Below are 16,600 nucleotides of genomic sequence, written 5' to 3'. Positions count from 1 at the left end.
TTATACTTTTCATTAATCAACAAGCTTAATGATGCATGCAGTACGTATAGCACAAAGATAAAGTCCTATTTATACAATTCCAATTCAAATGTTCCTTCTTAAGATCCAAGGAAAACCACTTTTCTAAATGCTCACAAAAGTAGCTATGCTAAGGGTGAAAAGGTAAAAGGTCCCCTGTGCAAGCACCAAGTCATGTCTGACACTTTGGGGGGATGCCGCTTAAGGGTAGTCATGTACAAAAATAGCTTCAAGCCATGCTTGAGTCATTTGACTTCTAGTTCCACAAACTGATTAAGTAGCAGCCATGAGAATATTCAGTGGTGGTTGCCATAATTTATGTAGCATTTATACAATCGGCCTATACAATTTTTAACCTACTAAGATGATTGTGGCCAACTATCTACGTTTCTTGTTTCTCAATCTTTCTCCCTCTTTTTGTAAGGTCCAGGCAGAAAGCAAAATCAAGAGGTTTGTTAAGATTCCTGTACATTATTGCATGTAATTGATGGGGTACGTTTAGCTTGATATATTGTGTATCATGCCAGGATATTATATAATGTTGAGACAATGACCATAACAAATCCTTGTAAAGAAACTATATACTTTGCTCTCACTAGAAACTGTGCAAATATAACACTTTAGTTTTCTATACGCAAATGAATGGCAGCCACTTGTTTAAATAGGCTCCTTTAGAAATAAAATAGTTGTAGTGAAAGAGTAGCAAATCTATCCCCAAAGCTTCAGATACAAAAGAGTTAAAGGATACTTAAACTGGGCCTGCTAATCTAAAGATTGAGCAGAAACCAGCAAAATCTAGGAAACTCAAACTCTGAGCAATCATTTTGGACCAGGAAGTTTTCTCTCTCTTTCAGGTGAGCATTAGAAAATCTAGAGCGACTGGAGAATCAGAAAGAAAATAGCCATCTAGGGAATAGTAGAACTAGATAGGGATTAAAATCCTTTTGTTGAGTTATTTAATGAATTGTCTGAAACTGTGCCCTTCTATCTTGAGTCCTATTTTGTTGTACCTGTATTATGTGTGCATTCAGATATATTCCTGCCTGGAAAAGCAGACACAGAGTGAAAGACTGCAGGAGTTAACGATTTCTTCTTTCTCTATTTTTTCCCATTATCTCCAATTCTCATTTAATTCCTTAATCTTAATTCACCCAAATAAAAGACTAGTACCTTCTTCCAAAATCAGCAGTCTCATTCTGATACGGAATTTAATTTATTACATGTTCCATCTGCTCTGTTAAGCTATAGAAAAGAAACAATCTAAGACAGGAGGACTTCCCCCCCCCCACTTTCTTTCTCCTTAGAAACAGAACAGACAGAATCAAGATGGCAGCATACTAAAAAATGTGGGAGGATGCAGCAGGTTGTGGGTGGAGGGCCCAAACCACCACATTCCTAGATATGTGCATGTTTTGCAAACAGCCACCCCATTATAGTACTATGTTACTGTATTAGTAAAATATATAGGAATAGTAGGAATAAAAGGACATTCACTAATCACTAAAGGGCTATGAAGTTTGGGACATTCTCCTTGTATTAATTGAGATATGAGACTGATTTATTCAAAGTCATTTACTGAACCTATGAACTTCAGTCTCTATGGACCTAATCCAGATGTAGAAGAATACAGAAATAACCTTGAAGAAAATATGGAGTTGTTAAAAAAAAAATCAGCTAAGCTCAGGAAGACATGAAGGGGTGATGAAGAAACTCAAGACTGGCCCATCTTGATTCTCTTAGGTATAAGAGGAAGACAAAGAGAAACTCTATAGTCTATACAGTAATATAGAGTTCCAGTATTGCTTGAGGTATCTATTTCCTGAAATGGTCTACTTCATAGGGCCAGGCCTCTATCCACTTGAACACACAGCTCAAGTAAGTTAGTCTGAGACCTGCAATGTGCTATTTCCAATTTGCCAAGGGAAGAATAGTATTTTGCTCACACAGAAGCTGATAATTGTCTTGTGGGTTCCATAATGCCTTTGGTGACAACCATACTCAAGAACAAGTGTGTGGACTAATTTGAGGAGAGGACAAAATCCAGGATCGCTGCTGACACTGCAGCATTGAAATAAATAGTAAGCAAATGCTTACTCATCATTTGAACGGCTAAATGTGCAATGTCAGGGAACAATTTTTAAAGGCAGGCACAAATTTCATTTGACTTTTTACATTTAATCATACAAACTAGATGTTGAAATATGTCTGTAAAACTCACTGGGAATTATATTAATTTTCTTAGTGACATCAGTGGGATTTTAATGAGCAATAAGCAGCAAATATGTTTTGCTAGTGATACCAAATATCACTGTAAGAAAAAAAAAATATTTTGTTGTGCTACATGTACTGTAACTTTCAGCTTAGCACAACAGTTACATACCAAACACCAGACAATGAAAACAGTTTCTTGAATTTTGCATTTCTATTCAATATGGACAATCAAAATGAAGTTACACAATGGTAAAATAGTAATCTCAAGTTAGGATGTCCATAAACAAACAGGAAAACAAAACACATTTCAATGTGTATAGATTTTCAGCCAGATATTCTGCCTTCTCAAGCCACACTTGGTATCTCATTAATTTTCAGTGACTGATTGTTCCCAGGCACTGTCAGGGCTTAGAAGAAAAGTTCATCTTCATTCAAAATGCAAGACTATCAGTGTGTTTGTTCGTAGAACTAATATTTGCAATTTCATCAGAATTCCTAACACAATAAAAGAGGAGCTGTTAGTTCCAGAAAGCAATTCAAAACATACAGGGGAGAGAATAGAACAGCTTATATATTCAGCGAACCATAAGGCTGATTGGGGGGCGAGGGGGCAGGATGTTATCATGACAAAGAGTCCAGATCCCAAGGAATGCAAGCTCTAAAGCCAAACCTAAACATTTTATATTTTTATAATGTTTTATTGATGGATGCCCAAAGCCAAATTATAATAATTTATATGGAAAAAGTGAAAATGATATATTTTATAAAAAAAATAAAGAGTGGAATGTATTTATTAAAATACTGCTCCCACAATTTGGTACATTTTCAATTTCTCATTAGTGTGTAATTTGCTACAAGTTGAATACCAAATCTGCAGATGGGAGCTTCAGGATGCCTGCATGCACAGATCTTTATCAGCACAGCTCCAGACTCACAAAACCTCAATGACATATGACATTTTGCTTCAGTGTTTTATTTTGGAGGATTTGGAAACAATTTCTGTTCCAGATCCACTGAACTGTACATTAGTAGAAATGGACCAACCATTTGCTGCAGTGCCTATTAATTTTGGAAGGAATTTCAGAAGGTTTCCTCTGCAGATGTGAAATTGTGTGTATTTTAACTGATGATTTTAATGAGATGAGTGAAAGAACTCTTTTAAGATTTTATAACTGAAAGGAGTGAGATGATTTTTAAAAACAGACCATTGTCTGAAATAGAAACACTGAACATGAACTCTCAAAGAGCAACAGGGCAGATCACTGATAAACCTAACCAGATCTAACTACTTCTGAATACTCACTGGTCAGTGACAACTACATATATAAGAAGGTACAATGCAACCCACAGATTAAAAAATACTATCCTACTGCACGCACACATGTAACAAGCTGTTGTTGGGAGACAGAGACAGAGGTCTGGCAAAGAGGATGGGAATGATTTATGCTCCAAGAGGGTTAGACCTCTGAGTCACTTTTTTAAGACTTCCAATTTTGAATACTCGTCCCATCACAAGTTCATATATGAATGCTATTTCAGTCATCGCTCCATCTACTTCTAAATATGTAGACTGATCCCCTGAGTAGGATCAGTTCTCATATGCATTTACAAGAACTGACTGCAGTTTACTTCACATACTGGGAGAAGATGTACAATTTCAGTTCATACACCTCCAACTCATTCCAAACAGATTAGGAGAAAATTTCCTAGTGACTTATAATGCTCATGTGAGAGCAAGACAAAGCTTTGTAGTGTCATGGGATACAAAGTGCATGGTAGTGTTCATGCAGCATTTGTCCTCAACTCCTTCAAGCAGATGTGCCTTTTCCCAAGAACACGTGGCTCCCATCCAGATCTGCCATGTGATCCCAAGAAAAGCCACGGCTGCCTTCAGGACTCGCATGGAGGAGCTACATCCATGACCCCAAATACTGCAAAAAATCTATTGTTTTTGGAAACAAAGAGCTGCAGAGTCATATAAGGTAGTGGACAACAACCCTATAAATCACAAGAAAATGCAATTAGACTATATGGGTAGGTCATAGTAATGTTGTACTTTGGAAACTTCATGAACAAATTAAGTAGAAGTAGTTATCTGAAATCTCCAGGAGAGCTATGCTATCGAAAAGTGGAAATCAAGAAATCCAAACAAGCTAAACTGGCAAAAAAGTGAGCAGACATTATGCAAACAGAAATATATCAACTTCCTCGACTATATACCAAACAATAATGAAGAATATTTGGAATGGAAATATTTCTTGAGAAGCACAAGGCCCAAATATTTCTTGAAATAAACTTGTGGTCTTGAAAGGGCATTAAGTAAAAAAAGAGGAAGGAGAAGAGTTAGATCAATCTTCCTTTCTGCAGAATTCAGCACTAGAAACCAAATTAAAATGAAAGACTAAAGACAAAAAAAGGAGAGGAACTAAAAGATAGGAGAGAAAAGTAAAACGATTTATTTAGACAGTATTTAATTATTGGCTCTTTGTTTATAAGAATCGTCTTCAATATCTGGGACAGAACAGAAACACAATAGCAGTTCAGCACCATTTTCTGAATACAAAGGAAATTTTCAGTAAACCCATTTAATATGACAAACACAATATTTCGAGAAGGAGGAATATTTCAAGACCCTATTTCAGTTTGACTCACAACATGCTGAATAGGCTTTCCATAACTGCTTTAATGTCTCTAACACACCCAAACACAGAAGAGGCATGAATGATACTTCCTCTGGCTTCTGAACACATGAATGACTTTCTGCAGTTCTTCCTGATTTGAAGGAAGTGTCCTGGTGCAACCAACATTCGAAGCTATGGCTTGCCTCACAGTGGCCTGTTGAATTTCTAGCTGTACTCACACAACATGCCAAGTCATAAATTATCATCACAATGGCTGTACTATGCCAAAACATATTGGCTTTAGTACAATATATGAACCCAACTGAAATATTGATCTTCCTTTGGGGAAGGCCTACGCCAATTTCTGATGCAACCAGGACGTATTGATGTTTGCATCAAGCTTGATTTTTTTCACAAGTTAGTTAATCACATTGTTGGAACAACAGGATAAAGAATTGTTTGCAGCAGTTTAATTATACAATTCGTGGGTGTACTTCTAAGTCTTAAAACAAATTTTATTATATCTTTCTAAGACGTTTAAAGCTGAGGCTCTTGATTTGTACAGAAGTTTAAGAAAAAGCATAGATCAGTTTAAGCTGTGCTATTAAATGGCACTAAACTTGAACTTATTCTAGTTCTGTAGAGATCTTATGACAGCATAGCAGCTACATACGGGATTAAGAGCTATAATGTTAACAAAAGCAGTCATTTAAGATAAGGAGTGTAGGATCACATGACCCTTTTTCTGAATTCTTCCCTTCTGCCTTAACTGAAGGGGATGCCTTAAGAGTACTGAAATTAGCACTGAAATTAATAATGGTTAAGGCTAAGCAGGATAGAAAAGTATTGACATTTTTGCACTTTGGCATTGGAGAAGAGTCCTGAGAATACCATGGATAGCCTAGAAAACAAACAAATGGATAACTGAACAAATCAACTCAAAGTCTCAATCAAGGTACAAATGACCAGGCTCAAATTACCACATTATGTGAAGACCTAGCTCTCTAGAGAAGTCTATGATGTTGGAAAAGATGGACTCAATTACAACACCAATGGATACAGCAGCAAGGGGTACACCTGAAAGACCACGCTGGGGACAGATCATCCAAGAGAAAATCTACGTGATCACTAAGAGTTGACACCGACTTGAAGGCACATAGTCAATCGGTCAAGGCTAAGCAGACAAATTCTCTTAATAACCTTCAAAATCCTTGTTGTGTTTTCTTTCCTATGGTTAAGAGATCAGCCCTGCTATATTTTCTCTGATCTAGAGGAATAATCTCCTTATTAAAAATCCTTGCTTATGATCTGGAGCAATCATAAAAGCATGCTGTTGCAGGTGAAGCAATAAGGAAAATATATTAAATGCTCACCAAGATTTATTAATATAATAATCTGAACAGAATTAGAAAAACAAACACCATACCTAGATATTCCACCCCAAGTCTGTTGCAAGACTCTAAGCAGGCTTGCTTTGTTTTGTCATAGCCATAGTCAGCATGCCAGAGTTTAGTTGTTATCCAGAGATCTTTCCGTTCCACTCCACTCTCTTTGATAGCCTTCTGCAGGAGTGATTCACAGCTGTATCGTTTTGCCGTATCAATATGACGAATGCCACATTTCTGAAGTGCGTGTACCACAGCATCGTGGGAATAGCCACCTTCATGGGATGTTCCTTGAAACACCAAAGGGAAAAAAGTCATTATTTTGTTAATATCCTCTGTACTTCATACAGAGCATTATAGAAATATAAAATAAACTAAATAGAACAAGCTGACTAGGAATGAAGGGCTTGGTTTCATTATTTGGGGCATCTCTCTATCATAGCTGTTTTAAGCAACTTATTTCATTAAATTTTTATTTATATATCTACATTCAAAGAACAATTTAAAAAGGAAAAATATGTTTGTGAATTAAAATGAAATAAGAGAAGGAACAAATGAGATAAGTAAGGTAAAATAGGTTAAAATGAAATAAAACAGGAAAAAGGTGATTTTACACACACACATTGTGTACAGGAACACATGGCATTGTATACAGGAACATCTGCACAGTGTATGGGCTAGACCCTCCCAAGTCCAGATGGGAGATTCCACAGAAGGTTGTGGAGAATGACAGATCTAAGATCCTGTGGGACTTCCAGATCCAGACAGACAGGCAGGTACTGGCCAATCAACCAGACATCGTGGTAGTAGACAAGGACCAGAAGACAGCAATGGTGATAGATGTAGTGGTGCCAAGTGACAGCAACATCAGGAAGAAGGAGTATGAGAAGCTGGAGAAGTACCAGGGCCCGAAGGAGGAACTGGAGAGGATGTGAAAAGTGAAGGCCAAAGTGGTTCCAGTGGTGGTAGGGGCACTTGGGGCTGTGACTCCCAAGCTGGGAGAGTGGCTCCAACAGATCCCGGGAACAACATCAGAGCTCTCTGTCCAGAAGAGTGCAGTGCTAAGAACAGCTAAGTTACTGCGCAGAACTGTCAAACTCCCAGGTCTCTGACAGAGGACTCGAGGTTGAGGAAGACACATACCACCCATATGAGTGAGAAGGGATTTTTTTTTTTTTACTATATATTAAGAGGTCAATATGTAGAACTGGGTTGTTTTAAGCTACTTTTTCTAGCATCCTGCAAATTCAGTTTTGAATGGGTATTTCTTTTTCCTCTGGGATCATAAGATCTTTTTGATTGCCATTTTATATCCCCTTAAGTCTTCACCCCTTGCTTTGCTTTTTCTGACATAGCAAACAAACATAGGAAAGGCTTTTCCCCCCCATCTTTAAAACTTTTTGCTCTTTTTCTGAAGCCCCACTGCAGCGTCACAGATACTTTGCCTTTCATGAAGCCTAAAGCTCTACTAGATAATCATTCCACTTACCCTTAATTGTTCTTCTCCTCCCCATCTGTCTCTTCGTGTAAAACTGCTCAGGCCTACTCTTTACTTTTTCCCACCAACCAAAATAATTTTCTAAAGATGCTGATCAGATCATCTATTTGGCATTCTCTAACACCAACTTAGCAATGGGGATCAATTCCCCTAACATAGCATTCCCCTATCCTATGCTGATGAAAATTGTGGATTAATCCACTTGCAGGGTGCTGGGTGGAATAAAACTGTCCTAAACGGTTACATCCGCACAGTCATTTGTGTTACAGAACCCTGGAATTGTGTTACAGAACCCTTTACCTGTTCTGAATAAGGAAATGAAATTGTAGGTATATGCGAAGTAGAGATATATAGTGGCAAAATGTTAAATGTATTTGTTCCACCCTGGCATTTGTTGGATGTTTAAATCAAGTGCAGTATGTATGCCAGCAGGAGAGGAAGTGGTTTAGCTGGGAAAAAAAAATAGCAGGAGGCCTGCAAGATAAAGAATGTTGGACCCTAAGAGTAGAAGGCAGTAGTTATCTTATCTTAGACTTTCCTTCAGCTGTTTTTTCCTGCCAACAGCCCACTTGTCTACCAGACAAGAGCTCAGCATTTAGGGAAGCACGTATTCCTATTTCAATCTTATGAGTATAGCCAGAGTTTCCAAGGCCACCTGTTTGATATGTTTAGTCAGCTTTTTAACGCACTACATTACTTACTAAAACTGAGGTTCATACTCAAATTTCTCTATGCAAACAGGTGGATGAAAGTTCAGCACATTGTGGGCTTACAGTGTAAAAACCATGTTTTGTCCACCCATAGTTTACTGAACAAGTCAGAATTTGTTGGGTTTGTACAGCACACTAAGTCACAACTCATGATTTATAAACTATAACCTAGGCTTGCACAACATGGCTGTTAGCTCACCACACTTATCAACCAGTTCAAGCATCTTGTTCTCCCCATTATCATAAGGCATAAAGGATTCTATACATATTTATTAGGACTACCAGGTCTGGTCTGCAAAACTCCAGCCAACCACTGGATGGCAGCAGAAGAGATTTAAATATCTATCTATCTATCTATCTATCTATCTATCTATCTATCTATCTATCTATCTATCTATCTATCTATCTATCTATCTTTCCCATCACCTAGTGATTGTCTGAAGTTCTGCAGACCAGATCTGGTAGCCCTATACTTTATATAAAATGTAAACTAACCCTGAGAAATGTTGTTTTCAAAGACATAACTTTACACTACTAGATTCCATTGTATTAGCCCAGTTCCTGAGATTGTTCAGTTTGTAATGTATGGTTTCCTGAGACTTCAGTTTTAATAGTGCTTCCAAGCTTGGTGTCATCTGAAATTGTCATTAATTCACTCCTACTTTCCCCTTAAAAACAGATACAGGAGAGAGGAAAATGAGGTTGATCTATGCTATTATTTATCTGAGCTAAAACATGGATATATAATTGCAAATACGTAAAAGTGAGACACAACTTATATTGAACCTCTTCTGCTTGCCATCATGCAAGCTACCTTCTTCCATAGTCTTAAGTATGAATTGTTCTAGGAAAGAGATTAGAAATCTCTCTATAGACTGACTCATGAGAAACCTAGGAGGGGCCACAGCAATAGTAGGCAAAGTCATCTCCTCATCTATTAATGTCTTATTTCACTAAAAAAACCTCTTCACTTGTTAGATTACCTCACCTTTTATGGTTCAATGGAAGCCAGAAAAGACACCCCACACATACTATTTCCCAGATTTCTCACCATTCTTCTACCATTCCCACTGTCTCTCCATATTCCCTCAGCTCAACATACAATGTGTCTATGCAATGTTGGAGCCTTTCACCCTTTTTTACCTCTACCCACTCCCTCAGATTCTCCACCTGCACCTCCATGGTTCTATGCTAGGCAGCAGAGGGGTTTTAATATCCCTCTTACCCCACACTTCCCTTTTCTCACTATGTGTTGATGAAACTTCTGCTCCTCTAGCTCACATGAAGGAAAGGAGGTCCCATCTCATTGTCTTCCCCAAGAGAAACAGAAGCGCAGTCAGAGGCAAGAGCCAGAGGGCTGGTTGAAAGCAATTCACAGGCCAAAGGAACCTCACCCCAATTCTCGGTCCATGCCTGACATTAAAATGGTCCTAATATCACTACAGTATAGAAACTCAATACTCTTAATTCCTTTTCTTATTTCCAGCACTCATCATGGAGGTTTTATTCCTTTAGCTATGGAATTAATGGATGCAATGAAATTATTGTTAGCAGGCTGCTAGTAAGTAGTGGGCCAACTGATACCTTATAATGCTTTGATGAAACAACTGAATTTTACTGCCAAAACCTTAAATGACCTGATATTAGCCACTATGACTCATTTCCAATATCCTGCAGATGTGTATTTTTCCTTTGCTCTCAGCTAACTCTTGCTACTAAAACTTGAAGATATTTATAGTTTAGATAGCAGGCCAATGCACACTTCAAAAATGATTCAGAAGAAGCATTCATTAAAGCAACTCAACTTTTTTCAGGCTTCCTCATGAGCCTGTAAAAATTATGCTGCTTCTTTATAAGAGCAGCATTAACTTTAATGCGTTAATGTCTTAAAGCAACATCACCTTTTTTCCCCCAATGCTGCGCAAAAGTGAAGTCTAAAGCACTTCCATCCAGATATTTTTTCCAAGTTGTGCTATGCAACAATACAGACAGGTCCTTACTTTTGTCTGTAGCATTTAACTTTCCATTTAATGTTCCTAAAGCAAATCTCCTGCTATGCAATATGTATTATTAGCACTAGTCTGCCACTAGTGGGAAATTTTCCATGTCAACTACTGTTTTACACTTTGCGCTAAGCAGAACTCATCTATGAATCTATTAATAGATTAACCCCAGTTTGCTGAATAAACTACAATTGGCTAGGCTTACACTATAGTTAGCTAAAATCAAGCAAACTATACTAAGGCTAAGTGTGATATATAAAGCCACTCAGTTTCAGTCTTTATGATTAATGAGCCCCTCTTATTATGCTTCTTCAAATAAGTCTTGCTCTTTTTTTCTATGACTTCCTTGTTGCTCTCTTGTGATCATCTTCTTGATACATGACTCATTCCTTGATTTATTTTTGTAGGTTTTAAAGATCCTCAGGCAGCTCCACTGAAATTCAGGGGCAAAACCGCATTTATTTATTTTATTTAATAAATGTATATGCCTACCCGTCTCATGGACAAGACTCTGGGTGGATAACAATTAAAACAGAGTAAAAACAACCAAAATTAAAAACAACAGAAACAGCAAAAAACAGCAACTGAGAACACTCATAAACACTCAAACTCAGCATGAAACAGGCTCACCTGGACTATCAGAGCCGCAGGCTTGATGGCAAAGCCAGGGTTTTAGTGCCTCGCGAAAGGCCAGCAGGATCGGGGCAAGTCTAATTTCTGGGGAGATGATGTTCTAGAGGGCAGGTGCCACAGCAGGAAAGCCTTTCCTCCTGGGTCCTGAGAGATAACACTCTCTCACAGATGGAATCTGGAGCGTGCCTCTCCTGCCAGATCTAACAAGATGGGTATACACCACTGGGGAGAGATGGTCCTGTAAGCATGAATGCTATTTTTTATTATTATTTTTGCCCTTTAAAAAATTAATTAAGCTCTAAAGCAGGCACATTATGCTTCTGCAAGCCCTAGAACATCCTTTTCATACAAAAATATTCTAGTTCTCAATTCTTAAACAACACATTCAGAAACAGTTAATTCAGGAACATTTAACTGCCGCTGTACTTTTGATAGGCCAACTGACTTCCTTTGCTAGTATTTTGCAGTAAGGTTGCATATTGGATCCATATTATCTCTTACTTTTTTCTTATTATACACCACCTTTTGAATTTTTGTGGGCACACATGCATTATTACATAAAGTACATAACTGGCATGATAATATAATGTATATCGTTTTCTGATCCATACAAATGATTCATTGTTTATGTCATTGGTGCAATGACACCATTATGCAAGAGATGTAAATCACCATGGAAATTTGGTCTGTTGTATCTAGGTCTGGTAAATCAAGGTTTCACTGTATTCTGCAATTCTACATTAACTGAAAATTTGTGAAGGCCATCATTTTTGAGATCTGTTTTTCTTCTACAAGTAATAAAAGCAGCAGTCTATAAGCCATTATACAGGTAGTCCTCACTTACTGACTGCTCGTTCAGCAACCATTTGAAGTTACAGTGGTGCTGAAAAAGAACATTTACAACAGGTCCTTGAAGATGCAACCACTGCAGCATCCCCATAGTCACGTAATCGTGATTCGGTTGCTTGGCAACTGGCATGCATTTATGATGGTCGCAGCGTCTGGTAGCCATGTGATCACCATTTGCGACCTTCACAACCAGCTTCTGACAAGTAAAATTAATTGGGAAGCCAGCAGGAAATTGCAAGGTCATGTGACGTCACACTTCAACGACTATGGGTGATTCACTTCATAACTGCAGCTGGAACTGACGTAAGTCAGTGTGGTCATGCAACGTTTCATTTTACAACTGCATCGCTTAGTGATGGAATTGCCAGTCCCAACTGCAGTCAGTAATTTAGCAATGGCCAATGTTAAAAGCACTGATGGGCCACTAGTCTTCCCCATTTTTTAAAATTTTTATATAACCTTTTTTGTCAAAAGTTTTTAAAAGGAAGATAAAAACTAATATAAACTAATAAAAAGAAAGAAAAAAGAAAAACAAAGAAATCAAAGAGAAAGCTAAAAGTGCAAGAAAGAAAAAGGAAAAAAGAAAAGAAAAAAGATATACTGTAAAGAAGTGGCTTCCAACCTTCTTCACAAGTTCTAAGTACAATATTAAATCTACCTGTTTCTCTAAAGTTACAACTGTCTTTCTTCTATAATCTATCCTGTCTAATCATCAAAACCAAAAATTGTAAGTTCATTTTTTCTGTTTTCAGCAAAAAGTCTACAAGGAGTTTCCAGCAAGCAGTAAACGTAGATATTGCCTTTTCTCTAATCAAAGAGGTTGATTTCGCCATCTCAGTGAATTCCATCATCTTCACCAACCATTCCTCCATTGTAGGTATTGCCGAGTCTTTCCATCTTTGTGCATACAATAATCTTGCTGCAGTTATCATATACAAAAACTAAGTTCCATGACTTTTTTCCATCTGTTTTTCCATCAGTCTCAAAAGAAAGACCTCTGGTCTCAATTGTATATTAGTTTTTAAAATCCTCTGAATCAGTGTCTGTATTAAAATCCAAAATTTTCTAGCTTTTTTACACATCCACCAAGCTTGATAAAATGTCCCTTCCTGTTGTTCACATTTCCAACATGTATTTGAAGTGCCTTTACACATTCTAGACTATTTCTCTGGTGACATATACCAATGGTACATCATTTTATAAAAATTGTCCTTAAGATTATACCATAGTGTAAATTTCAATCCTTTCAACCACAGATTTCCCCATTGCTCCATCTGTGTATTATAACCAATTTTTTAGCCCACTTTATCATACATTCTTTCACTTGTTCTTATTCTGTTTCAAATTTCAGTAGAAGTTTATACATTTTAGCAATTACATGTTCATCATTTGTACATAATTTCATTTCAAATTCAGCCTTACAATGTTCAAAACCATAAACTCTTTTGTCTACTTTAAATCTTTCTAATAACTAAATAAGAAAACCATTGACAACTATGTCCCTCTGACATCAGTTCTCCTCTTGATTGTATTTTGTATTCCCCTTGACAAAATTCTAGTATCTCACAATACGTTAGTGATTTTTATTTGCTTATTATTTCTCATCTATAAAATGCTTGTGCTGGAAATCAGACTTCCGGGGAAGAAATGGTGAATTGAAGACAGCTCTGCTAAAAGCAGAGCCGATGACCACAGTGGAATGAAGAGCCAGTGAGTAGACCAGCTCTTTGGATTCCTCTCCAGACAAGGAGAGGACCTCATATTGCTCACAAGTGCTCCAGACAGTTGCTCCTCGTGAGGAGACTGCAAGACAGTGGTCTCTGGCAGGTTTAGAGCTCTGGGAGACGAGAGAATAGCCATCTTGCTCAACCCACAGTTGGCATCTTTAAGGGTCTGCATACTTCCATTTCTAATCACTTTTGAAAATTGCTTGTTAACTGCTTTTCAGCCATTAGGAACCTTTGGATCGACAAATTTTATAGCAGCGGGTGAGTTTCTTCAATCCTTAGTGAAAGAAGTTTTAAATATTAGTTTAAGGACTTAAAAAATTGTCGGGAATAAACAAAAAAAGGGTAATTAAAACTTTGATTTTAGAAAGTTACAAACGGACTAAGAGCCCAGATAAATTTGAAATAAGGTTTTGGAATTAATTATAAGAATCCTCCCCGTGGGAAAATACTTTTGTTTTGAATTCTTTAAAAAAATGATAGGATGAGACTTTTTAAAAGATTTTTTATCCCTTTATTATTTTTATAAATAACTCAAGGTGGGGAACATACCTAATACTCCTTCATCCTATTTTCCCCAAATCCAACCTGGACTGTATCTATTTCATATTCTTAATATGGCACGTCTATCATAATGATTTTTAAAATCCACATTAACCTTGACTTTGTCATACCACAAATATCCATGCCACCCAAATCTCAGGTCACGCTCTTCTAACTCCAAAAGCCTTTTATTTTTCAGCAGCACCTACTCTTTGATCTAAACAAAACAGCAAGCTGCAAAATACAATTTCAAATCAGGTAGACCCAATCTTCCTATTTCCTTTGCATCTTATAATACCTTATATTTAAGTCTTGGTTTTTTTTCTCTGCCACACAAATTTTTGCCTCTGTTTAAATGGTGCATCAGTTGTCAAAACAAGTATTGTCTGAAACAAAAACATAATTCTAGGCAAGACATCCATTTTTATCACAGAAATTTTCCCCAGCAATGACAATTGTAGTTTCTCCCATCCTAACATATCTTTTTTAACTTCATTCCATGTCTTAACATGGTTATTTTGAAATAACATACAATTCATATTTGTCATAATGACACCCAGATATTTTATTTTCTTCTCAATCTTAAAACCCATTTTATTCATCAATTCAGTCTGATCTTCTATTTTCATTTTTTTTAACATCTTCATCTTCTGTTTGTTGATCTTAAAACCTACTAATACACCAAATTCTTTTAGTTTTCTCATTAATGTTTCAATTCCCTTTAAAGGATCTTCCAAAACCTACACCAAATCATCTGCAAAAGCCTTTAACTTATAAGTTACTTTTTAAATCTGTACTCCCACAATTCTTTCATCTTCAGAAAAGTACGTATACAATCTTGAGTTGTCTGTTTTTCTGTGTTCATATGTCCACCAGCCCTAAACTGATAAGAAAACCTTGAGTGATTTTAATATTTTTCTCAGAAGTTCTATCCAGTTGTGGGGAGATCACTTCATTCCAATCCCCCATCAAATAACAATTTTCATAAGAGAAACCTATTAGTCTCTCCATAAGTCCTTTATAAAACAGTACTTTATCCTCATTTGGGGCATAAATTCCCAATATCAGAGTCTTAGTCCCATACAAATTAACTTTCACCCCAACAAATCTACCCTGGTCATCAGTCAATACAAGTTCTGGTTTTAGTTGGGGATTTACAGTATATACAAAACAACTCCATTTCTTTTTTTAGTTCCTGCTTGTCATGTTCATCGTTCCAATGTACTGAATACATCGTAATGTTTCGCATGTCAATTTCCTGATCCCTGTCTCACGTTTGCTGGGAGGAGATTTTCAGCCGTGCCAGGCTGTAATCTCCTTACTGTAACTGAGGAATGTATGTTTGGGTTATTGCATGTGTTCAAGGTTACTTTCTCAGGCCGATGTGTGATGGTTGCCAACACCTGGGAGGGGGTGGTTGCTAAGTGGGAGCTAGGGCGGGATCGGGTTTGAAGCGAGGGTTTTTAGTTTGTATTTGGCACGCTTTTGCTCATTCCCAGCTTTCTTTGTATTTGCACACTATTCTTTCAATAAACCAGTTTTCCTTAAGCACCTGCTTGTGAGACTGAGTCTGTTAGAATAGGCAACCCTTACATAAAGCTGGGAATCCAAAAACTTATTCCGCTAGCCCCTATCCAGATCCGTCTGTGAAGGGGAGCGCTAGCGATGAGCAAACCGAGATTGCAAGAGATGGAGAGCGAGGCATCGAGTGAAGGGGAACCGGACGCCACGGTGGTGAGAGCGGGGAAGGTACCCTGCAGCGATGCTCCGGAGGGTCGGGCAGAACCCGACCTCAACCCGAAGGAGGAGGAGGGACGTCAAAAAGCACCAGAAACGACCAGTACTTCGGCCGGTGACTACATCACTTGGGACGAGGACTTGGTCACTGGGGCGACTCAAGCCTCCTGGAAGCGGCGGTACCCGCTGTCACCTAAGGTGGTTAGAACAGAGGCACACAATTTACTTCCCAATTTTGGCGGGCTTTTATGAAATTGGTGGGCACTAAACAAGCACTGTCCACTGCGTCGCATCCTGAGACTGACGGATCTACAGAGGCGCTTAATTCCACACTGGAGCAATATTTGCGTGCTTTTGTTAACTATCAGCAGGATAATTGGGTCGATCTACTGCCCTTTGCTGAAGTCGCCTACAACAATGCCGTGCATCAGAGCACTGGGCAGGTGCCATTTCGTACTGTCTTTGGTCGTGATTTTGTGCCCATTCCTGAACTGCCTCGACCAACCTCTCCTCCTTCATCCCCTGCAGACTGGGCAGCACATCTGGGCGACTCCTGGCCTAAAATCCAACAAGCTCTAGCCGATGCACAAGCCGCTTACAAACGCCATGCTGACACCAAACGCGCACCTCAACCACCTTTCAAAGTGGGTGATAAAGTTTATCTC

General features: G+C 38.0%; 1 protein-coding gene across 2 annotated transcripts in view; it reads right to left on the bottom strand.

Annotated features, from left to right (window-relative positions):
* Positions 1 to 16,600, bottom strand: part of LOC134493630 (glyoxal reductase-like) — a 78,485-nt gene that overhangs the window by 46,648 nt on the left and 15,237 nt on the right. For both annotated transcript variants that reach the window (XM_063298323.1, XM_063298324.1), the window contains exon 2: positions 6,277 to 6,525. In XM_063298323.1, coding sequence (XP_063154393.1) covers positions 6,277 to 6,525 — 249 coding nt within the window. The remainder of the gene's footprint in view (positions 1 to 6,276; positions 6,526 to 16,600) is intronic.

This window comes from Candoia aspera, chromosome 3, assembly GCF_035149785.1.
Source record: "Candoia aspera isolate rCanAsp1 chromosome 3, rCanAsp1.hap2, whole genome shotgun sequence".
Classification (NCBI taxonomy): domain Eukaryota; kingdom Metazoa; phylum Chordata; class Lepidosauria; order Squamata; family Boidae; genus Candoia; species Candoia aspera.
Note: the sequence above shows the minus strand (reverse complement) of the source record. Positions and strands in the feature narration are given on the sequence as shown.